The sequence below is a fragment of the Elgaria multicarinata genome, chromosome 3 (genome assembly GCF_023053635.1).
Source record: "Elgaria multicarinata webbii isolate HBS135686 ecotype San Diego chromosome 3, rElgMul1.1.pri, whole genome shotgun sequence".
NCBI classification, from domain to species: Eukaryota; Metazoa; Chordata; class Lepidosauria; order Squamata; family Anguidae; genus Elgaria; species Elgaria multicarinata.
In genome coordinates this window covers 157,987,735-158,011,519 of record NC_086173.1, presented here as the reverse complement: position 1 = coordinate 158,011,519, position 23,785 = coordinate 157,987,735, and the positions used below count along the sequence as shown (strand labels likewise).

Below are 23,785 nucleotides of genomic sequence, written 5' to 3'. Positions count from 1 at the left end.
TGGGTGGACAGAGTAAGCCGTCTTGAGTTGGTTTGATCAAAAGAGGCTGAATATAAATGTCAAAATGAGTATCATCTTCTAATTAAAGATCAAACTTTCTGCGTCTGGTGAGAGGCAGGCTGTGATCCAGAGAAGCTTCTGCCACGGTATTTCTCCCGTTGAGATCCTTTCTGCACTTCCTTGGAGTAAGTCCCATGGAACTGAATGCAGAGGACTGAACTGTTAGGCTGCGACCCCAGGCACTACAGCCTTTTCTCTCTCTTTTTTAAGTGAGAAAAGATGTATTTACTGCGGCTACAGATTTGAACTGTGTTGTATATTATTATATTGTATTTCAACTGGCTTATTTTGACAAGGCGCAACTCAAGACGGCGTACTCGGATCAACCAAACTTCACTCCTTCCCCATCCAGCTTCGTTTTCCCGCCACGCTATAAGCCAGTTCCTGCAAAAGAAGTGAAATCGAGTTTACCTGGAGGATCAAAGTCCTCCAAGGACATGGATTGGGCAGTTTGAATTGCCCTCCCTAAGAGCTGCTGGGAGCCGCTAGAAGGACTTTTGTGTTTCTGCTGGTGAGCAAAGAGTCGAGGCCCAAACTCTGCCAAGCCCTGGAGGCCCAAGGGGACACCCCGGTGTAAGACGCACAGGTGAGTAACTCTTCGGGCTCTAGTCAGCTAGTTTGATGTTTCATTTTCATATTTTTCGCAACTTCTCTCTTCTTGGTTGTTTAAGAAATAGGTTGGAGTTGATTTGGTTCTTTGGCTTCGCTTGGATCCCGGCCTCTCCGTGCTCTGGGCTGCTTGGCAAACCTGTTCACTAGATTGTTAAAGAGATTAAAGCACTGGAAAGAGACGCATCCTTCCCCTATAAGAACCACGGGCATGACCTCGTGTGGGTGTATGAGGGGATATTTAAAAGCCACAGAGGTTGTTGTGGCAGTACTTCTGGGGAGCAGAGACAAAATGTGTCTTGCAGCCTGTCCTACCTTGCAGGGTGGAAGTAAAGACATAGTAGTTTATCAAATTTAAGATAAAAACGGGGGGAGACCCCTAACAGACAAAGAGGAAGCTGCCTCACATCAACTGCAAACATTAGTCGATCTAGTTCACCCTTTGTCACTATATTTTTAATTAGTTTTTTAAATTGTGTTGGAGTACAACTCCCATCACCCACAGCAGCATAGAAATTTGGGAGGAGGCAGGCTAGACGACCTTCAGTAATCTTTGAGTGTCAGTCCTTCATCTGAAAATTGGGTGTATAAAATATCATCCTATCTGGCAGAATTCTTGAAAGTTTATAAAATATTTGAAACAGCCTGAACTGGGTCCAATGGAGTCTCAACTTGCCATCTCTTCTATTACAGTTGTATTTTTTGTCCAGTAACATTTTCCCCACTATATAGTAATTTTATATTTCTGTCTATCAATCACTTCTGACATGAAGATGGGAAACTCTGAAAAAAACTTATGTGTTATTACTTGTATAACTACCATCACATCACGTTAAGATCTTAAAGCAGCATCTTGTTTGGACTGAATGTGTGACTTTAGTCCCAAAGACGTTTCCAAATATTCATTTTATTATGACCTATTTCATTTGTCCTGGCTCTGTATCATGCCTTATTCTATTTTTAAGTACTTTATAAACAATGGATAGTTATTTTCCCTGTATTTTTTTAACTCCTAAATGTTGGGTATGTCTAAGATACTGCACTAAAAATGTCTTGATTTGGAAATACTCTAGATTTGAGAAGGCAGAGCTGGGAAAGCGATGAAGGGGGGAAAACCTGCAGGCTCAGAACTAGAAGAAGGACCAGGCAGAGCCGGAAAAGCCTCCAGTACTATTCAGTCAGAATATACAACACAGGGAGCATCACAAGAGGGCAAAGGGGAATCATCCAGGGGGATGCAAGAGCGCTGGGAAGCCCAATGGCAGGACTTCCTGAAGACACTGCAGCCCGCTCACGCAGAAGGGGGAAAACCAATGACGTCAGAGGCTGCCCCGTGGGATGACACCAAGGCCTTCCTGGCCTCCTTTGAGCAAGTGGCCAAGGCCTTCCGGTGGCCTAGAGGAGAGTGGGCAGCCCGGCTCCTGCCAGCCCTGAGTGGGGAAGCAGAAGATGCCTTTCGGAGCCTGGAGGCCAGAGATCAGGAGGACTATGGGAAAGTGAAGGCGGCCATCTTGCGAGGGGAAGCCCTGAGGATGGAGGCGCAGCGCCAGCACTTCAGGCAATTCTGCTGCCAGGAGGTCAGAGACCCGCGAAGGATTCACAGCCAAGTCCAGGAGCTTTGCCGGCAGTGGCTGAGGCCAGAGAGACACAGCAAGGAGCAGATCCTGGAGCTGCTGATCCTGGAGCAGTTCCTGGCCAGCCTGCCAGTAGACCTCCAGGGCTGGATCCGGGCAGGAGGGCCGGACACCTGCTCCCAGGCCGTGGCCCTGGCCGAGGACTTCCTCACGAGCCAGCAAGGGGCTGTTACAGCGGCCTGGCAGGTGAGGTTTCAATATTTTACTCCTATAGTCTCAGAATGACGCAGGTTGCTGTAAGCATCAGGAGTTATTCAGTTAAATATGGGCAAAACTGATAAAACCTAGCTAAGGACAAGCTGAACTTCGGACACTGAATGCCAATGTAAATAAGATCCTTTTCATTGTTTTCAAAAGGTGCTACAATTGTAGACAGTTCCACCATTGTAGTGTATTGCCACATACAATACCTATCTTTGCGTTGTTGTTGTTGTTGTTATTTTATTGACTATGGATATACCCGACCTTAGTGCAGGGTTTTTTAAAGCAGCAAATATTATATTCAAAAAATAAAAACTTGAATAAACCATATATATGCAGAAGAGCACAAAGTATTTCTTGCCCAAAGCAGTGAGTCTTCCTCCCATGTGCCTCTGTTCTGAGTAGAATCATCCTGCCTATTTCAGGGGCCGCTGACGGAGGAGTTTGAAGAACCGTCAGATCCTGTGAAGGGACAGATCTACAAAGAAGCCGAGCAAAATGGTGATGCTACTTTTAAGATTGTGCTTAGACTAGTTCAGATTAACGGGGCGGGGAGGGAGGGGGCAGCTCCTAAACCATTATAGGAAGAAGTTGTGCAAGAGCTGAGCTTCTAGATCAAAAGGGAGTTCACCAGAACAACTTACCTGCACACACATTGTGCAAAGGAAATAGCTATAAAGAAGGCTGAGCTAGGAAGACTGAGAGAGATTTCCTCCTGGATGATGAGGAGGTGAAAAGGGAGGCAGGACTCCTGAGCCTTCAGCAGTTGCAAGGAAAAGGGAATTTCAACAGAGGTATCGTTTCCTACTCCTGAATTACAGGTTATCTGTGCCAAAATCCCCTCATGGCTGCAGTACTTAAAAGAACTTCTTCCTTAGGGAGATTAGATTGGCTCTTTCAGTGTTTAATTTTAGGCAGGCAGTTAAAACTATTTTCTACTGCTTGGCATTTCAGTGCTTTGGATGGCCAGGTTTATTATAAGTAAAATAATAAACCTGGCCATCCTAAGCATGAAGGAAAGGGCTGCTTCCCTTAGTAAAATCTTCCTCCTGTCCTTCACAGGCAGTTTAATCAAATCCCAACATTTTGCAAATTCTTCACTTCTTCCTGAAGAACAGAAAATGAACCAAACTGGTGTGAAGGAGGTAGGTGACATTCTGGTGATCCAGGGTAACACGGATGCTGGAATGGATGTCCATATGGTTTGAGGAACTTCGCCGATGGGATGTTCTCATTTCCAAGAAGCTGGGAGGAGGCCTGCAGAGCCCTGATCTCCCAAGTGTCAATGGGGTTGTGGCCAGAGGCAGAAACGAAATGCTGCAAGCAGCCACCTCTTTTCTCAAGTTTATCTCCAAAACAATATTTGTAAATGTTCCAGTGGGATGGGGCAGTTTTCATTAATTTCTTCCTGGAATTTATATCCGTGAACTGGTATTTGTGAAATTAATTATTTGAGGTGTGTGTAATGTTTTGCCATAGTGTCCTTCTGCCTATTTTCCTCCCTGCAGGAAGAGAAGGATGTCCGTGGAAGTCGCCTGTGTTTGCAGATCGTCAGCCGGAGTTTGCCCCGGCCAGCCCAACAGACCACAGTCTGGCAAGTCCTGCAGGAGGACGGGGGGAACGTAGAGCCTTCAGGTAAGGAGCTCTTTTGCTCAAGTCCCGTCAAGGAAGGAAAGAATAACTGAGGCCATTTGTCAATTTCAGAACTGAGATGAGTGGATAGAAAGAGCAGTTTCAAAGTGTTGATAGTCCGAAAGCGTGGTCCTCTTTCAAATTCCAAATACATATATATCTGGGGGGTGGGACACAAGACATTAAAGGGGTTTTTATCAGAGGTGGCTCATGGCCAATCTGACTGGTGGGGCGGAAAGCAGGTCAGCGCAGCAAGAGGGTGTTGCCTTCACACTCTTCCCTGTCTTTATGATGGGGACAATTGTGCAGAACATTTAATTCTGCCCTCCTAATGCAGGACGGATTTACAGATAATAATAACACAATTTGAAGGAGATCTCACTATCATAGAAAAAGGTTTATTTCTTTGGTTCCCATTCTGGGGTCATCATAAAATGTTACCGGTGTGCATAGAATGGGATGGAATAAGAAAATCAAAGGCATGAGACTGAGGACCGAAGCATCTTGAAGATGCGGATGTTGGGGTTCCTTCCTTCAGAGGAGGGCAGAGCTTTGCTGCCTCTCAAAGAAAGATTTCATTCGCCCCCTCCTTTCTGCCATCTGAAAAGAATCACAGTGTGTTTAACTCTGCTGGCTCCAAAAAAATTCCTGATTAGTAAGTGCTGTATCAAATGCCATCTTGGTTTACATGACGTTATGATGTTAAAAACTTTTAAGTGAATACACAACAAACACCTTTACAAAAGCAGAGGAAATAAAACATTTCAGCAATTAAGTAATTGAAAGCATAATAATTAAATCTTCAAAATCTCGCCTTTTTAGTCAATCCATGTTTAGGTTTAGGGGTTTTCAAACACTGCAAGAAAGCATGTTTAACATGACTTCATCCTTCCCTCCAGTGTTTGAAAATTCCATTTATCATTTCCGTTTTTTAAAATCTTTTATTCTGCCATTTTTGGATTGAACAAGATTATGTCAAATTCCAGCAGCTGATGACAACCCAACATGTACTACGCCAGTGTGGTGTAGTGGCTAAAGTGTTGGACTGGGAGTTGGGAGATCTGGGTTCTAGTCCCCACTCGGCCATGGAAACCTACTGGGTGACTTTTGGGCCATTCACAGACTCTCAGCCCAACCTACCTCACAGGGTTGTTGTTGTGAGGAAAAAATAGACAGAAGGAGGATTATGTATGCTGCCTTGGGTTCCTTAACAGGAAGTACTGCGGACCCCTGGTTTTTCATATGCCAAGCCATGGACACCCTACTTTTGAAAATTTTGTTATCTCTATGGTAGTTACCTGTGCGAAGCAATTTTTTTGGAGAAAATAAGGGGTAGCCCCTAATAAGCAAAGGATTTTAGGTATACTAAAAACAGACCATAAAATTTGTGATATTTGTGATATTACCACACAAAAATGACAATGATTTAGTTAGGAATATAAAGCCGAATTTAATTCTACTAACATCTAGTTTACAATTGAACAAATTGTGACCTGTCGAGCAGCTACTAAACCTAAATGTGATGGGAGAAGTCATACCTCTTTTTTTGCCCTGAACAATCCCTTCCACATCTGGTTCAATATTTCCTACTTTTAATCTCAAATCTGGATCAACATCAAGCCGATTTTTATGCTTGTTCTTCATATAACAAAATGTCGAAAATGTTTGTTCACAAAGGTATGTGGAACAAAAGGGAACTAGATATTTCAAAGCTTTTTTCACCTAACTTCTTATAATCAGAAAAAACCTTCACCCAGAATTGGTCCAGTCTATATTCTTTGAAAAATGATATCAGTGAACCATCACAAGTCAGTCAACAAGTGCACCTTGCTCTTCCGCAGATAGAGTTGTGAGTTGTACATCACCACATTCAAAAGGATTCCTTCTCCATGAGTTTTCAGGATTGGGTGCAGGGAAGTAATGTCTGAAGCTAGTCGCTAAATCCCGCAGGTGCTCAGTGATGTTATACTTTTGTTAACTGCCCAGAGAGCTTCGGCTATTGGGCGGCATAAAAATGTAATAAATAAATAAATAAATATGTTTCAAAGCTTTTTTCACCTACCTTCTTATAATCAGGGTAAACCTTCACCCAGAATTGGTCCGGTCTATATTTTTTGAAAAATGATTTCAATAAACCATCACAAGTCACGTCAACAAGTGCATCTTGCTCTTCCGCAGATAGAGTTGTTAGTTGTACATCACCACATCCAAAAGGATTCCTTCTCCATGAGTTTTCAGGATTAGGTGCAGGGAAGTAATCTCTGAAGCTAGTCGCTAAATCACGCAGGTGCTTTCGCGCATGACATCACTGTCGAAGCAGAGCACGGGAGATGGCGTATTTTCTTATATTAAAATGCAGACCTTGCAGAGCTAATTTGTGAATGGTGCCACGGATCCCCTGGGTGGGTTATGTGGACCTCCTGGGGTCCACGGACCACCAATTGGGAACCACTGTATTCTCCTTTATTATCACACAGGGCGACATCCAGCACCACACAGGCGGATTTCCTCTTGTGCAACAGGAATCTTCCTTTTCCCTGGGAGTCCCATGCAAGCCTGGGAATCGGCATTTGGGGTCTCCCAACCGTGTAGAGCAGGCCGGGGATGAGCTGTAGGATGAAGGGAAATGCCATCTGCCACTAGTATCTCTTCCACTGGCAGAGGGGCACCATTGGGCACAGTTTTCTCTGTATTTCTCATAGGCCTCACAATACTGTATTGGTCCTGGCTCCCTTCACTGAGAACAAAATGTCACCAGTCTTTATTTGTAATTAATATTTAAAATAATTTTTTCTAAAATCTGCCTAATCTTTTATTTGATGTTCTATAATTTAAGAATCCTAGCCCCAGTTAAAAGGAGGGGGTCGAAAGGATTACAGAAATAGAAAGAAACCTGGATGCAGCGGAGAGAGAGAGAGAGATGCCTTAGAACAGCTTTCCTCAACCTGGGGTGCTCCAGATGTGTTGGACTACAACTCCCAGAATGCCCCAGCCAGAGCTGGCTGGGTCATTCTGGGAGTTGTAGTCCAACACATTATTATTATTATTATTATTATTATTATTATTATTATTATTATTATTAATTTATATAGCACCATCAATGTGCATGGTGCTGTACAGATTACACAGTAAATAGCAAGACCCTGCCGCATAGGGTCTGCTGGCTGGGGCATTCTGGGAGTTGTAGTCCAACACATCTGGAGCGCCCTAGGTTGAGGAAGGCTGCCTTAGAAGGACCAGTCAGGCAAACGGAGGCTGTGGTTGTGTTGAAAAGAGCTGGGCAGAGAATGAGCAACATTTCTTTTTCCATTTCCACAGGTGACATGAAGGGAAGTAAGGTCAAGATGGAGGACTGTCAGTATGGAGGAATCAAGCCACGGGATATGTCTGGGAAAGCATCACCGATGGGCCAAGCGATTGTGCTGGAGACAGCTGAGATGCACAAAGAAGGATGCAAGTCCCAAAAGGGACAGGAGCCAGTGGAAATAGAGGTTGAATGTCATGAGGTCACGGAAGTTCTTACAGCTGATGTTAGCCCACCTTCCAAAGGACGCACAAGGGACAACATCCCCATGTTCTCCAAGTACGGTAGAAGATATCGCTACAAGTTACCACCTGATATGATAGATGCCAGGGAGGATCAGGGCGAATGCCCCATGACAGATGAAAATCACCAGCGAAATCCAAGCTTTGATCAATATCAACCAACAATAGAAGGAGGGGAATTTCCTGGGAATGGCAAAGAGGGGAATTTGAATCTACATCATGAGCAACTTCATACTGGAGAGAAGAGGCATGAAGATCCTGAGTCTGAGGAAACCTTCACTGGACACCAGGAAATTTATACTAGTTGGCAACATTACAAATGTTTTCTGTGTTGGAGGTGCTTCACTGATGGAGGCAGTTTGGAGAGACATCAGAGAATTCATTCTGAAAACAAACCATACAAATGTTCTCAGTGTGGGAAGGGCTTCAAGGACAAAACCAGTTTGAAGAGACATCAGAGAATTCATTCTGTAGAGAAACCATACAAATGTTCTCAGTGTGGGAAGGGCTTCACGGAAAGAGCCAAGTTGAAGGGACACCAAAGAGTTCATTCTGGAGATAAACCATACAAACCTTGAGTGTGGGGAAAGATTCAGGTGGACTAACGGTCTGAAGGCCCATCAGAGAATGAGAGGCTTTTAGGATGTTTTTAGGAAGTTTTAATAATGTATGTTGTGTTTTGATTGTATTTGTGTTTTGTGCCTGTTTCCCGCGTCGATCGGGATGGAGAGGCGCGTTACAAATAAATTTATTATTATTATTATCATTGAGAGAAACCTTATACATGTTCTCCCTGTGAGAAATGTTTCAGTCAGGGGCAACATTTGAAGATGCATCAAGGAATTTAAACTGGATAGATACCATCATAATGTTCTCAGCGTGGGAACTGCTTGAGTTGATGAATTGACTGGATATTAGAGTAACCCAAAGTAGAGGGAATGCTTACAAATAAATTGACTATGTGAAAGTACCCAAATACAGAAAGGAATGAAATCTGTGAACGAATTCTAACACGGTGATGAATTGATTGAATATTGGATTTTCTAAAGAGAGAATAATTACAAATGTATTGTTTGTGTGAGAGTGTCATCATATGCTTTAGGGTGGATTCCTGCATTGAGCAGGGGGTTGGACTCAATGGCCTTGTAGGTCCCTTCCAACTCTGCTATTCTATGATTCTATAACCAACTCTTTCAGCTTAAGTTCTCCCCATCTATAATGATGCCAAATGTGTGTTCACACTCCTCCAATTACTATGGGGATAAGAGTACAGAAAATTAAATTTTTCCTAATGCAGGCTTTATGAATTCTAATAATTTTTTTTGAATGAAATCTCTCTATCATAAAAAGAGTGTGAAAGGACATCATTTATTTATTTATTTATTCATTACATTTATATACCGCCCCGTAGCCGAAGCTCTCCGGGCGGTTTACAACAGTTAAAAACGGTAATGTGTCTGCGTGATTCTACCTGGTGGGGAACGGTGAGGGGGTTAAAATGCTTCCAGGGCTCTTCAACAAGAGCCATGCTAAACAGCACACAACTACACAAAATCTGAATAACGCACAAGACAGTGGGGTAAAAGGAATGATATACAATACTACAAACAAGAAGGATTTTTATTAACATTTTTATTAATGATTTGGACGAGGAGGTGCAGGGAACGCTTATCAAATTTGCAGATGACATGAAATTGGGTGGGATAGCTAATACCCTGGAAGACAGAAACAAACTTCAAAGTGATCTTGATAGGCTGGAGTACTGGGCTGAAAACAACAGGATGAAATTTAATAGGGATAAATGCCAAGTTCTACATCTAGGACATAGAAACCAAAGGCACAGTTACAAGATGGGGGATACTTGGCTCAGCAATACTACAAATGAGAAGGATCTTGGAGTTGTTGTAGATCACAAGCTGAATATGAGCCAACAGTGCGATATGGCTGCAAGAAAGGCCAATGCTATTTGGGGCTGCATTAATAGAAGTATAGCTTCCAAATCGCATGAAGCCCTGGTTCCTCTCTATTCGGCCCTGGTTAGGCCTCATCTAGAGTATTGCGTCCAGTTCCTGGATCCACAATTCAAGAAGGATGCAGACAAGCTGGAGCGTGTTCAGAGGAGGGCAACCAGGATGATCAAGGGTCTGGAAACAAAGCCCTATGAAGAGAGACTGAAAGAACTGGGCATGTTTAGCCTGGAGAAGAGAAGATTGAGGGGAGACATGATAGCACTCTTCAAATACTTAAAAGGTTGTCACACAGAGGAGGGCCAGGATCTCTTCTCCATCCTCCCAGAGTGCAGGACACGGAATAACGGGCTCAAGTTAAAGGAAGCCAGATTCCAGCTGGACATCAGGGAAAACTTCCTGACTGTTAGAGCGGTACGACAATGGAATCAGTTACAAAGGGAGGTTGTGGGCTCTCCCACACTAGAGGCCTTCAAGAGGCAGCTGGACAAGCATGTCAGGGATGCTTTTGAGCAGGAGGTTGGACTCGATGGCCTTGTGAACCCCTTTCCAACTCTGCTATTCTATGATTCTATGATCAGGAAAAACTTCCTGACTGTTAGAGCAGTACAACAATGGAACCAGTTACCTAGGGAGGTTGTGGGCTCTCCCACACTAAAGTCATTCAAGAGGCAGCTGGACAAGCATCTGTCAGGGATGCTTTAGGGTGGATTCCTGCATTGAGCAGGGGGTTGGACTCGATGGCCTTATGGACCCCTTTCCAACTCTGCTATTCTATGATTCTATGATCTTGGAATTGTTGTAGATCACAAGCTCCTGTCTGAGCAGAGTGCAGGACTCAATGAGCCCTCGGGCTGATCCAGCAGGGCTCTTCCTAGGTTCTTATGTGGCATTGGCTCACGTGCATCTCATTTCTTGCATTTCCTCAAGGCTCTTCTGCCACATTAATTCTGAAAATGTGGATATAGGGTTCTTTCGCATCCTTGTAATGTGGGTCGTGTGTGTGGGGGGGGGGTTGTGTTGTGAGGGGGGAGCTGTAACGATTGAGGCGTCCAGGAGGGGGCGGTCACGTGGGGCCTCGGCTGCTCCTTCAGCTCGGCCCATAAACCACAGACGGAGGAGGAAGAAGAGAGAAAGGAAGAAAGGGGGGAATCAGCCCTGGCAGAGCCTCCCTCCGTCCCCCTTCCAGCCAGCCGCCCAGTCCAGCGACGAGGGTCTCCCGACGGCAGCCAGGAAATCCCGCCCTGCCCCAGACTGAGCCCCGCGCAGCCGCCCAAACGGAGCTGAGCAGAGGAAAGAGCGCGCACGACAGCCAACCCAGGGTCCCACCGGCTTCCTCGTCGATTCCGGTATGATCATTTTGAGCTGGGTGGTTGCTGTGGCAAGAAACGAGGTCACTGCGCGGCGGTGGGAGGCACGGCGGAGCCCCGGAGGCTGCAAACGCACACGCGTGGCTTGCTTAGGAGCCAGGCTTGCTTCTGAGTAGACCTGGGTAGCTTTGGACTCTGCAGTTATGCTGGCTGCGGCATGGGGTGGCTGGGGGGATAGGAGCCCTTGGACGAAGGCGGCTGGGTTTGCCCCACACAGCCTCAGCCTCTCCCACCGCCCTGATCCGTGCAGTGTGTGAATGGTGGCCTGCCGTGCAAGCCGACAAGGAGCCGCTCTCTCTCTCTCTGGATCGGGGCCCTGTTCCTCGTTCCGCCTGTAAGATGGGAATCGTAGGAGCGGACCCCGTATTCCCAGGGCCATTGCCGTCCTCTCTCAGCCTCCCCTTCCCACCTCTGCAACGTGGGACGGCCTCCTTACAAACCCCCCCCCCATACCAGCCTCTGTGCAGGGGGCGTTTTCAGGATCTCTTTGCCTATTGGGCGATATAGAAAGGCAATAAATAAATAACTTTTTGGCCTGGTGAAGACCACATGCTAAACCATGCTGCTTAACCACAAAATGGTTAAGGGAATGCATTGCATTCCCTTAACCATTTTGTGGTTAAGCAGCATGGTTTAGCGTGCTGTCTGAACCAGGCCTTCAACAACCTCCAAAGAACGGGATTGAACATAACCCATCAAAAAGAGGTGAGGTGCGAAGGCCAGGGATGTTTGTCATAGAATCATAGAATAGCAGAGTTGGAAGGGGCCTACAAGGCCATCAAGTCCAACCCCCTGCTCAATGCAGGAATCCACCCTAAAGCTGTTTGCTGGAATCCACCCTCTTCGCTGTTCCTTGTGGCGGTAAGAAGACAGGCGAATTGCAAATCCCAGAGACAGTAGGGACATACTTGATGCACTGGAAAGACTGAAGAGTGTAATCTGTATTCCTGTATTCAATGGGCTTCACTCCTAGGTCGATGGGCCTGGAGTTGCAGCCTAAAAGCCCTGCAAGTCTAATCAGAAGTCACTTCCATTCAGCTCAATGGGACGTTCTTCCAAGGGAGCACGTGTAGGATTGCAGCCTAAGAGATATATTGTGGCGGAAGCTTTTGTGGACTACGGCCTGCTTCATCAGTTAAGAGGTGGCTATTTGGGCATTTATATCCTGCCACTTTCTGATAATAAAGAAGTCGGCCTACTGTGACAGAACCCAATATTTTTCCCCTCCTGGCTTCTTTCTAGAATTATGTTTGAACAAAGGACATGGCCAGTCTAGCACTCACCCAAAGTTACATCTCTATACATTCCAGGCTGCTCTCCAACTTCACTTTCCCCTCCCTTCACTTTCGCTTATGCAGAAGAAGTACTGTGAGATCATCTGGGGGTTGTTTGACCAAGGCTTCCTGGGCTATGGATTGGTCAGTTTGAATTTCCCTCCCTGGGAATGCCAGGCCTCCTCCTGGGTCCCAAGCAAAAGTGCTTCTGATGGTGGCTACTGGGGGAGAACGGCCTCCTCAAACATCTTAAAACCCAGGCAGGCTTGTATTTATTTATTTCATTTATATCCCACCGTTTTTCTTCCAAGAAACCCAAGGTGGCCTAAATAATCCTCCTCCTCTCCATTTTATCCTCACAACAACAACAACCCTGTGAGGTAGGTTGGGCTGAGAGAGTCTGTGACTGGCCCAAAGTCACCCAGTGGGTTTCCATGGCAGAGTGGGGACTAGAACTCAGATCTCCCGAGTCCCAGTCCAACACCTTAGCCACTACACCACACTGGCTCTTGTATGGGAGAAGACAGCTACTAGATGGCCTTTAGAAATCTTTCGGTTTCACTCCCCCCCCATCTGCAACATGGGTATCTTAATACCATCCTGCTTGGAAGGGCTCTTGAAAGCTTAGTGCGATAACATACCCGAAGCACTTCAAACACTATATGATTCAATGATTAACATCCAGCAGGTTTAAGTCTTATCTCATGTTTGGCTCAAGTTCAGCAGAGCCAGAATTGGGAGCTAAGGTTTAACAGGCATCCCCCATGATCAGAAATGTTGTGAAAAACCACAAATTTGCTTACAACTTAGCCATACATCTCTTTGGACTTTCAGGCCTAAATCTAGGTGGGGAGGATGGAGTGTGTACAACCATAACAGAACAGACATGTAGCCTGTTATTCTTTTCTGTGCTTGGTGAGCTGATCTCTCAGTGGCCCTGTTCAGAAGACACCTTAAACCACAGCTTTAACCACGGTGATTAAGCCAGAAAGCCAGGCTGTGTTCAGAAGACACCGTAAAGCCATGGTTTAAGGTGTCTTCTGTACATGGCCTGGCTTTCTCGTTAAAGCTGTGGTTTTTAAGGTGTCTTCTGAACGGGGCCAATGTAATTTAAAAGAAAGAAAACCGGGTGTAATGTAAACTCATATCTTACCATTTTGGTTTTTCCTCCAATAGCTTTTACTCAAAGGACATGCTTTCCATTGGCAATAATAACCTGCTATCTTTTATGTTTCTTAGACGTCCACCAGGTAGTTGGGGAGTTGTTGTTTATCTTATTTATTACTGCTGGAGTCAATACCATCGTGTTAAGATCTTGTAGCAGTTCACTCTCATTTTCCTTCGGTTCCAAAGATACTTGCATATATCCATGCGATTATTTAACCTATATTTCTACCTGTTTTATCATGAAATGTTTCATTTGTTCTGGCTTTGTCATATTTTTGAAATAGTTTATAAATGCTGGATAGTACATTTTTGCATATATATATTTTAAACACTTCTGTTAGATCTCTTAAACGTTGGCTATCTCAAAGATATTTCACTAAAAGTAATCTAATTTGAAAATACTCCAATTAGATCAGAAGAGAAAGCCATGAAGGAAGAAAAATCTTCAGGCCCAGAACTAGAAGAAGAACCAGTCAGAGCAGGAAAAGTCACCAGTGCAGTTCAATCAGAATATCTGACAGAGCAGGCAGGATGGGACACGTTGCAAGACGGCAAAAGGAAACCATCGAAGGGGGTGCAAGACCACTGGGAAGCCCAGTGGCAGGAGTTCCTGAGGACACTGCAGCCCATTCACACAGGAGGGGGAAAACCAGGGATGTCAGAGATGTCGCCATGGGATGATACCAAGGCCTTTCTGGCCTCCTTTGAGCAAGTGGCCAAGGCCTGTCGGTGGCCTAGAGGAGAGTGGGCGGCCCGGCTCCTGCCAGCACTGAGCGGAGAAGCAGAACAGGCCTTCCGAAGCCTAGAAGCCAGAGATCAGGAGGACTATGGGAAAGTGAAGGCGGTCATCTTGCGAGGGGAAGCCCTGAGGATGGAGGCGCAGCGCCAGCACTTCAGGCAATTCTGCTGCCAGGAGGTCAGAGACCCCCGAAGGATTCACAGCCAAGTCCAGGAGCTTTGCCGGCAGTGGCTGAAGCCGGAGAGACACAGCAAGGAGCAGATCCTGGAGCTGCTGATCCTGGAGCAGTTCCTGGCCAGCCTGCCAGCGGACCTCCAGGGCTGGATCCGGGCAGGAGGGCCGGACACCTGCTCCCAGGCCCTGGCCCTGGCCGAGGACTTCCTCACGAGCCAACAAGAGGCTGAAACAGGACAGAGGCAGGTGAGGTTTTAATGTTTAGTTCCCCAAGTCTCTAAGAAGACACAAAATGTGGATTAGGTTGCTGGAAACACTTGTTCAGTTAAAAATGGGTAGAACTTATAACATCAAATGAATAGAACTGATAAGTTTTGGCTGACTGAATTTACTTCAGTCAGGCAAAACTAGGCTGACAACTGTTAACCTGGGGTCCTTTTCTTCTGTCGCCCCCAGACTGTCGAATGGCCTGCCGGAGGAGATTTCTCAACTTGACACTCTTTCTGAGTTTAAAATCGCTATAAAGACTAGTCTCTCCCAGCAGGCCTACCCAGATGAACTTTAAACCTAAGAATTTTAAGATTATGTTAAGGGTATGTTATTTTAATATTGTATTGGTTTTATATGCTCTTTTAATTAGTTTTATGCATTTGATTTGTATTGTATTGTTGTATTAATGTTGTTCCCTGCCTCAATCCAAAGGAAGAGATGGGTAAGAAATTATTATTATTATTATTATTATTATTATTATTATTATTATTAAATATGTTGAAACCAGCTGAACACCATTCCAAATAAGAACATGTTAAATGCTTCCTGAAAGATGTTCCAAACGCAGAAAGTTCCACCCTTACAGTATTGCCAAACACAATACCTATTTTTCATAGAATCATAGAGTTGGAAGGGGCCTACAAGGCCATCGAGTCCAACCCCCTGCTCAATGCAGGAATCCACCTTAAAGCATCCGTGACAGATGGTTGTCCAGCTGCCTCTTGAATGCCTCTAGTGTGGGAGAGCCCACAACCTCCCTAGGTAACTGGTTCCATTGTCGTACTGCTCTAACAGTCAGGAAGTTTTTCGGGGGAGGGGGATCTACACTACTGCTTTAAAGTGCTTTATAACAGTTTTGACAACTGTTGGGGCCCAGGACACAGGTTTCAAAACGTTTTCAAAGTGCTTTAATGCACTTTAAAAGCAATAGTGTAGATCCCCCCCTGATGTCCAGCCAGAATCTGGCTTCCTGTAACTTGAGCCCATGATTCCGTGTCCTGCACTCTGGGAGGATCGAGAAGCCTATGCGGCAGGGCCTTGCTATTTACTGTTTTACTCTGTACAGCACCATGTGCATTGATGGTGCTATATAAATAAATAATAATAATAATAATAATCCTGGCCCTCCTCTGTGTGACATTATTATTGTTCTATTGATTTATATATTTTATTACATATAGTCATAGTCCGTCTTAGCGCGAAATGTTTCGTGCAAGCAAAGGCTACGTTCAAATAGTTAAAGTCAAATATTCCGTATTTAGCCACGAGTGCAGAAAGTGTCCCTTGCTATTTACATAGAATCACAGAATCATAGAATAGCAGAGTTGGAAGGGGCCTACAAGGCCATCTAGTCCAACCCCCTGCTCAATGCAGGAATCCACCCTAAAGCATCCCTGACAGATGGTTTTTCTCTCCCAGCCGTGTCTCTCTGTTCTGCGTGGGATCATCCTCCCTGTTTCGAAAGAGGAGCAACAGGATTTCCTGGATACAGAGGAAGGGCCCTTGGACGCTGTGAAGGGACAGATCTACAAAGAAGCCAAACGAAACAGTGACGCGGAGATCAACGTGCTGGGTAAGGATTAACTGAGTTATTAAATGTTCTGCTTCTTTTGTGTCTGTGGGATGCTTTTGCTGACCAGGTTGAAAAGTAAGGCCAACCGTCTTTGACCTGTATCAGTCTTGTGTTATTTGGCAAAGGCAGTTTCTCGTGCAGGAGACCAGAGTAGGTGCAGCAGCTGAATTTCCGTCCTCAGTACCATTATTGAACGTACATGATGCTTGGCCTGTTTTTGCATCTTTTCGAAATTGCCGAGACCCAGGTTTCCAGACTTTCTCATAGTCACTTTCAGCTTGATTGGGGCGGCCAAGAACGAAATTCAAGCAGCAAGATTATTGAAATAAGCTGTGCAAGAGCAGAGTAGTTAGATCGGAACACAGCTCCTTAGAACAAAGCTGCATATTCATCATGAAAAGAGACCAGCAATGGACAAGGCTGTGGAAGGAATATTAATAGCCAAATTACACATTACCAGTGCTGGATTTAGGAACAAGCCAAGTAAGCCATGGTTTAGGGCCTCATCTTTTGAGGGGCCTCTAAATATGTTCACTCTTCAAATACTTAAAAGGTTGTCACACAGAGGAGGGCCAGGATCTCTTCTCAATTATCCCAGAGGGCAGGACACGGAATAACGGGCTCAAGTTAAAGGAAGCCAGATTCCAGCTGGACATCAGGAAAAACTTCCTGACTGTTAGAGCAGTACGGCAATGGAATCAGTTACCTAGGGAGGTTGTGGGCTCTTCTCCCACACTAGAGGCCTTCAAGAGGCAGCTGGACAAGCATCTGTCAGGGATGCTTTAGGGTGGATTCCTGCACTGAGCAGGGGGTTGGACTCGACGGCCTTGTAGGCCCCTTCCAACTCTGCTATTCTATGATTCTATGTTGGAGAGAAGAAAAATGCATTATCACTGAAATCGCTTTGGCTTAAATATATTGAAAGTCTGGTAGGAATTACGGCAGAGTTGCCTTATATTGAGAAAGTGTGGCAACTCAGTATTTAGTATTGGAGGCAATAAGTGCAGACTAGAGCCAGTTTAAAAGAAGTTCAAATCAACTTACTTTATTGGTGCTTTTATACGCTTTTTTTTTAATAGAAAAGGAGATCTAACACTGTTTAACTACAGGCACCCCTTCATGCTGGATGGTACCCTTTCATTACCCTTTCTATTATAATCTAATACACTTTTTTCTCTTTATTTTTATGGTATGGGGCCCCTACCTTCTCATGGTTTAGGGCCACAACATTAGTGTAATCTGGCTCTGCCCGTTAGTCATGCAGCATGTAGCTGAGGCTTGCCTTACATTTTACACAGTGCAGAGTTAAATTATGGAATTCACTGCCACAAGATGTAGTGATGGCCACCAATTTGGATGGCTTTAAAAGGGGGTTGGATAAATTCCTGGAGGCGAAGCCTATCAATGGCTCCTAGCCCTGATGGTTGTGTCCTATCTCCAGTATTCGAGGCAGTAAGCCTGTGTGCACCAGTTGCTGGGGAACATGGGTGGGAGGGTGGTGTTGCTCCATGCCCTGCTTATTCATCCCTGGCCAATGGCTGGTTGGCCACTGTGTGAGCAGAGTGCTTAACTAAATGGACCCTTGGCCTGATCCAGCATGGAAATTCTTATGTTCTTACTCTTGTGTAAGCATGCACAGCTTGGGACCATGGTGCTCTGGGACAGAGAGGAGGAATGGAGTGGGGGGAAGCAGAAGCTTAATCCTGCCCTCCCAGAGTGTCATGGTCCTGAAATGAATTGGGGCCACACGGCCTTACACAAGAGTAAAAAGTAAGAGAAGCCTCAGCTACACACTACAGGATGAATGTAACATGTTGTTTGGCTCAAAGAAAGAGTTCCTTGCTACCTGCCTGTGAGTTGAGGAAGTGCTCAGGACTCCTGAGCCTTCGATGGCTGTAAGGCAAAGGGAGTTTCAGTAGAGGCATCTTTTCCTGTTGTAAAACTACAGGTTCTCTTTGCTAAAATTCCTTCTTGTCTCCAGTGCTTAAAGTTTCTCCTTCCCTATGGAGGTTAGATAGATTATTTCCTAGATTAAATTTTCAGCTGCTCAACACCCTTTCTTCTGCCTGGCACTTGAATGATTTTGAAATGTAATTTTGCATCCTGTTTTAAAAGATAATCCCTAAATAATGTTACGAATAAAATAATGTATGTGGTCATCCTAAGCATGGAAGGATGGGCTTGCCCCCCCCCCCTTCTTAAACACCCCTTTCGTCCTTTTTCAGGCAGTGGAATAAAATTCACAAGTCACACTAATTCATCACTTTCTGCTGAAGAACTGGAAACGATCCAGAGTGGTGTGAAAGAGGTATGTGACATTCTGGCAAGTCAATTTGCTATGTACAAGGTTGGGAATGTATAGGAGTCAGGGTAACACATAGGTTCACAAGACAGTGTGATGTGGCTGCAAAAAAAAGCAAATGTTATTTTGGGCTGCATTAATAGAAGTATAGCTTCCAAATCGTGTGAGGTCCTGGTTCCTCTCTATTCGGCCCTGGTTAGGCCTCATCTAGAGTATTGCATCCAGTTCTGGGCTCCACAATTCAAGAAGGACGCAGACAAGCTGAAGCGTGTTCAGAGGAGGGCAACCAGGATGATCAGGGGTCTGGAAACAAAGCCCTATGAAGAGAGACTGAAAGAACTGGGCATGTTTAGCCTGGAAAAGAGAAGATTGAGGGGAGACATGATAGCACTCTTCAAATACTTAAAAGGTTGTCACACAGAGGAGGGCCAAGATCTCTTCTCAATCATTCCAGAGTGCAGGACACGGACTAATGGGCTGAAGTGACAGGTAGCCAGATTCCGGCTGGACATCAGGAAAAAAATCCTGACTGTTAGAGCAGTACGACAATGGAATCAGTTACCTAGGGAGGTTGTGGGCTCTCCCACACTAGAGGCATTCAAGAGGCAGCAGGACAACCATCTGTCAGGGATGCTTTAAGGTGGATTCTTGCATTGAGCATGGCGTTGCCCTTATAGGCCCCTTCCAACTCTACTATTCTATGATTCTGTGACACCTTAAACCATGGCTTTAACCACGGTGAATAAGGCCTTTTTGCTTTATTCACCTTGGTTAAAGCCGTGGTTTAAGGTGACTTCTGAACACAGCCTGACTTTCTGGCTTAACCACCCTGGTTAAAGCCATGGTTTAAGGTGTCTTCTGAATGGGGCCGCAGGCTCAAATGCCTGCCCACATGGGTCAAACATATATTTGGGCAGACTTAGCTCTATGGATCTACAACTCTTGAAGCAACTGGCATAAGGTTTAAGGGGCACCATGCTCCCGAGTATACACAGGATTGCAGCCAAAGGCCCAAACTAAACTTTGCAAGCAGCGACCCATATTCTTAAATATGGCAGACTGCAAAATAGTATTTGTAAAAGTTGGGTTGGGACGGGACATTTTTCTCCTTTTACTTGTTTCACTGAAAATTTATCAGCAACCTGATGATGGTGAAATGAATTGTTCTGGGTTTCTGTGTGTGTGTGTGTGTGTGTGTGTGTGTGTGTGTGTGTGATGTTTCGCCTTAACATAATTTCTTCCACAGCAAAATTGGATGGGAATTTATTTACTTATTATATTTCTGTATCGCCCAGAACAGGTTGAATATCACTCATGAGGATGAGGTGGCTGTGTTTTTTCTTCCTTCCAGGGAGAGGTGAAACACAACAAAAGCAGACTTTCTTTGCAGATACTCAGCCCGAGTCTGAACCAGCCAGCCCAAGAGACCGTAGTCTGGCAAGTCCTGCAGGAGGAAGTTGACAACGTCGATTTTTTGGGTAAGGAGCTCTTTTGCTTGAGTCCTGTAAATCCAGTAAAGGACAGAAGATCCAGTTTGCCATGTTAAGAACGGGAAAGAGTTCGTTTTCAAATTATATAAATAAGACATAAATGGGTTTTATTCTGTTCCCAGTTACTTTATATGAAATACAGAGCCTTTCTACATGAGCTTTTCTACCTCACTCATGGTGGTTTATGGGTACTTTACAGGACATTGTCATGCTTAGAGGCGTCGCCTCTCTTTCTTCTTAAGGGGGAAAGTCTGGTGTTTCTGTGAATGTCAGCATGAAACCTTGGTCTATTTGAGCAGTTCCGCTATACCACAGCGCCACCTAGTGTTTGCGTAATGGAACGTATAGAAAAGCAGAGAAAGAAAACCCCTAGAAAAAAAGCACGTGTAAAGGAGCCAATCTTAATCCCACAAAGAATCCAGAACCAGAAACCTCGGTAAAGTGGCAGGCTAAAAGCGTCACGTAGAAAAGCCCTTAGTCCAAATGCCAGGAAGACGTCTGGGAAAGAGGTCACAAAGTGACCACTAACCCTCACCTCCTTTCCCAGGTAGCTTTGCCTCAATATTTTTTTCCTTTGGCTCTTGCCTCCCACTCTTTCTCTGTTCCTTCAGCTCCTGGATTAGGCTACAGGCCCTTGTCCAATGTTTTGCTCCCTGCTTGGACATCCACAAGGAGGGCTTGGACCCAGTATCCCTCTCTCTTACAGTGGCTTGACCAGGAATGGTATTCTGGGAATGTGCAGGTGGTTGCAGGAGGGGAAAGGAAATCCATTCTGCCAGTGGTTTCCATTTCGATGTTGGGAGGACACTTTTTCCTGGCTTTCTCATATTTCTCTCCCTTATAGAAGTTAATATTTTAAATTATCAAAAGAAATGCCTGGTATTTCCTTGGTATTCGATAATTTAAAAACCATAGCCCCAGATCAAAAAAGAGGGGTAACATAGACACAGGAAGAAGCATGGATGTCACAGAGAGAGAAATGCCTTAGGACAGGTCTACACCCCCTGGCGTTCCGGGAGGGACGGGGGAGGATCTAGCGATATTCCGCTCACGAGATCCTCCCCTTCATCTACAAGCAGGCGTGACATCCCGAAAGGATGGAGGGATGTCAGCCCACCATTTCCCCCCCCCCCTTTTTTTATCAGAGGTGAGCATACTGTCATTCCAGCTGGACATCAGGAAAAACTTCCTGACTGTTAGAGCAGTATGACAATGGAATCAGTTACCTGGGGGGGTTGTGGGCTCTCCCACACTAGACGCCTTCAAGAGGCAGCTGGACAACCATCTGTCAGGGATGATTTAGGGTGGATTCCTGCATTGACCAGGGGTTTGGACTCGATGGCCTTGTAGGCCCCTTCCAACTCTGCTATTCTATGATTCTATGATTCTACTTGCGCTCCAAGAAAACTGTAAGTAAAAAAACAACCACCTGCTTTCCCCCACCCACCCCCGATGGGCACGGAGCGCCTGAATACTTTCAATACTTTGAATTGTCTTAACTTTGTAAACCTCCCAGAGAGCTTCGGGTATTGGGCGGTATAGAAATGCAATAAATAAATAAATACATAAATATTGCTCCATGCCCAGTTCCTGTTTACTCACAAGGAGGCAGGACGAACCTGGGACAGGTGCCCACACACCTCCCATGGTCTTGGGACGATCTTGAGACCGTGGGAAGACTCAAGCTAAAAGTGTTCCCAGATATCCCTGTTCCCAGGATCCCCTGTGCGTCATGTGGACACACAGGGACGATCCCTGGGATAAAGACTGGTGTAGACATGCCCTTAGAAGGAAAAACCAGAGGAAAGATGTTAGACATCTCAAAAAGATGTCACCGGCACATGGAATAACATTCCTCTTTCTGACTCTGCAGGTGATGAGAAAGGCAGTCAGGTCAAGATGGAGAATTCCCAATGTGCAGGAAATGAGCCGGAGGACACGCCCAGGACAGCCCCACAGAGAAGTGAAGTGAATGTGCTGGAGACGGCGGAGATGCAGGAGGAAGGCTGCCAGTCCAAAGATGGACAAGAGAAACAGCCTGTGGGGAGAGAGAAGGAATGTAACGAACTCACAGAACAACTTACAGCTGCAATTAGCCCGCCTTCCGAAGTGTGCACAAGCGATAACATGCCAACGTTCTCCAAGTATGGTAGAAGGTATCGCTACACATCGGAACTTGTTACGATGATGCACACCAGGGAAGATCATACCGAATGTCAGGTATCAGAGGAAACCGCCCAGCGAAATGTATGCTTTGATCAAACAGTGCTGACAGGAGAGAGTACATCGGAATTATCTGAGAATGGCAAAGGTGGTAATTTAAGGAGATATCAGAGTAATCACACAGGAGAGAAACCTGATCACCCTGCAGAGTTTGGGAAGAGCTTTAGTTATATGAAGTCACTAAAGCGAAATCAAGGAATTCAAAGTGAAGAGAGGCCATATGAATGTTCTCAGTGTAAGAAATGCTTCAGCCAGAGAGAACATTTGTTGAACCACCAGCAACTTCATACTGGGGAAAAAAGGCATGAATGTCCCCAGTGTGGGATACTCTTCACTTTTAGAAATGCATTAGTGAGACACCAGAAAATTCATACTGCAGGGAAACCAGAAAAAGGCTCACAGCCTGGGAAATGTTTCAATCAAGGAGGATTTTTGAAAATCAATCAGGGAATTCATACTGAACAGAAATCATACAGTTGTTCTCAATGTGGGAAATGTTTCAGGGACAGAGAAAACTTGAAGAGACACCTGAGGATTCATACTGGAGAGAAACCGTACAAATGTTCCCAGTGTGGGAAAAGTTTCCGTCGGAGTGAACATTTGAAGAATCACCAGAGCGTTCATACTGGAGAGAAACCATACAAGTGTTCTCAGTGTGGGAAATGCTTCAGCTACAGAAACTATTTGAAGATCCATCAGAGAATTCATACTGGAGAGAAACCGTACAAATGCCCTGAGTGTGGGAGAAGTTTCACTCGGAATGAAACTCTGAAGACCCATCAGAGAATACATACTGGGGAAAAACCGTACGAATGTTCTCAGTGTGGGAAATACTTCCGCAACCGCGTCTATTTGAAGAACCATCAGAGAATTCATACTGGCGAGAAATCATACGAATGTTCTCAGTGTGGGAAATACTTCCGTGATAGAGTCTATTTGAAGAACCATCAGACAATTCATAATGGGGAGAAGCCACACAAGTGCCCTGAGTGCGGGAAAGCTTCAGAGACAGAGAATCATTGAAGAGACATCAAAAATTTCAAACTAACCATATGAAATCCTCGGTATGAGAAAAGCTACAGTGGCTGGGTTCACACAACATGCAAACCCACCCAGTGTGGGTTGTTGTTGGACCCTGGGCTTTCGAATTGTCTGAATGCAGCACTTTTCCCGCAGGGCGGGGTATCATGTTGTCTGAACGCAGTGTGTTTTCCACAGGGTTCATAGAATCATAGAATAGCAGAGTTGGAAGGGACCTACAAGGCCATCGAGTCCAACCCCCTGCTCAATGCAGGAATCCACCCTAAAGCATCCCTGACAGATGGTTGTCCAGCTGCCTCTTGAATGCCTCTAGTGAGGGAGAGCCCACAACCGCCCTAGGTAACTGGTTCCCTTGTCGTACTGCTCTAACAGTCAGGATTTTTTTCCTGATGTCCAGCCGGAATCTGGCTTCCTGTAACGAACCCATTATTCCGTGTCCTGCACTCTGGGAGGATTGAGAAGAGATCCTGGCCCTCCTCTGTGTGACAACCTTTTAAGTATTTGAAGAGTGCT

The 23,785-nt window shown here is 45.3% G+C and overlaps 2 protein-coding genes across 2 annotated transcripts in view; both read left to right on the top strand.

The window, feature by feature from the left end:
• LOC134395624 (zinc finger protein 397-like) overlaps positions 1–23,785 on the top strand; it is a 284,784-nt gene that overhangs the window by 224,681 nt on the left and 36,318 nt on the right. The window lies entirely within an intron of this gene.
• LOC134396964 (zinc finger protein with KRAB and SCAN domains 7-like) lies at positions 1,905–23,742 on the top strand. The gene is made up of 11 exons (XM_063123578.1): positions 1,905–2,165; positions 2,930–3,005; positions 3,567–3,649; positions 4,013–4,139; positions 7,455–7,724; positions 10,941–10,998; positions 13,872–14,619; positions 16,063–16,216; positions 18,442–18,524; positions 19,870–19,996; positions 21,882–23,742. Exons 1-11 carry the CDS (start codon positions 1,905–1,907, stop codon positions 23,252–23,254), a joined length of 3,360 nt encoding a protein of 1,119 aa, XP_062979648.1. The 3' UTR covers positions 23,255–23,742.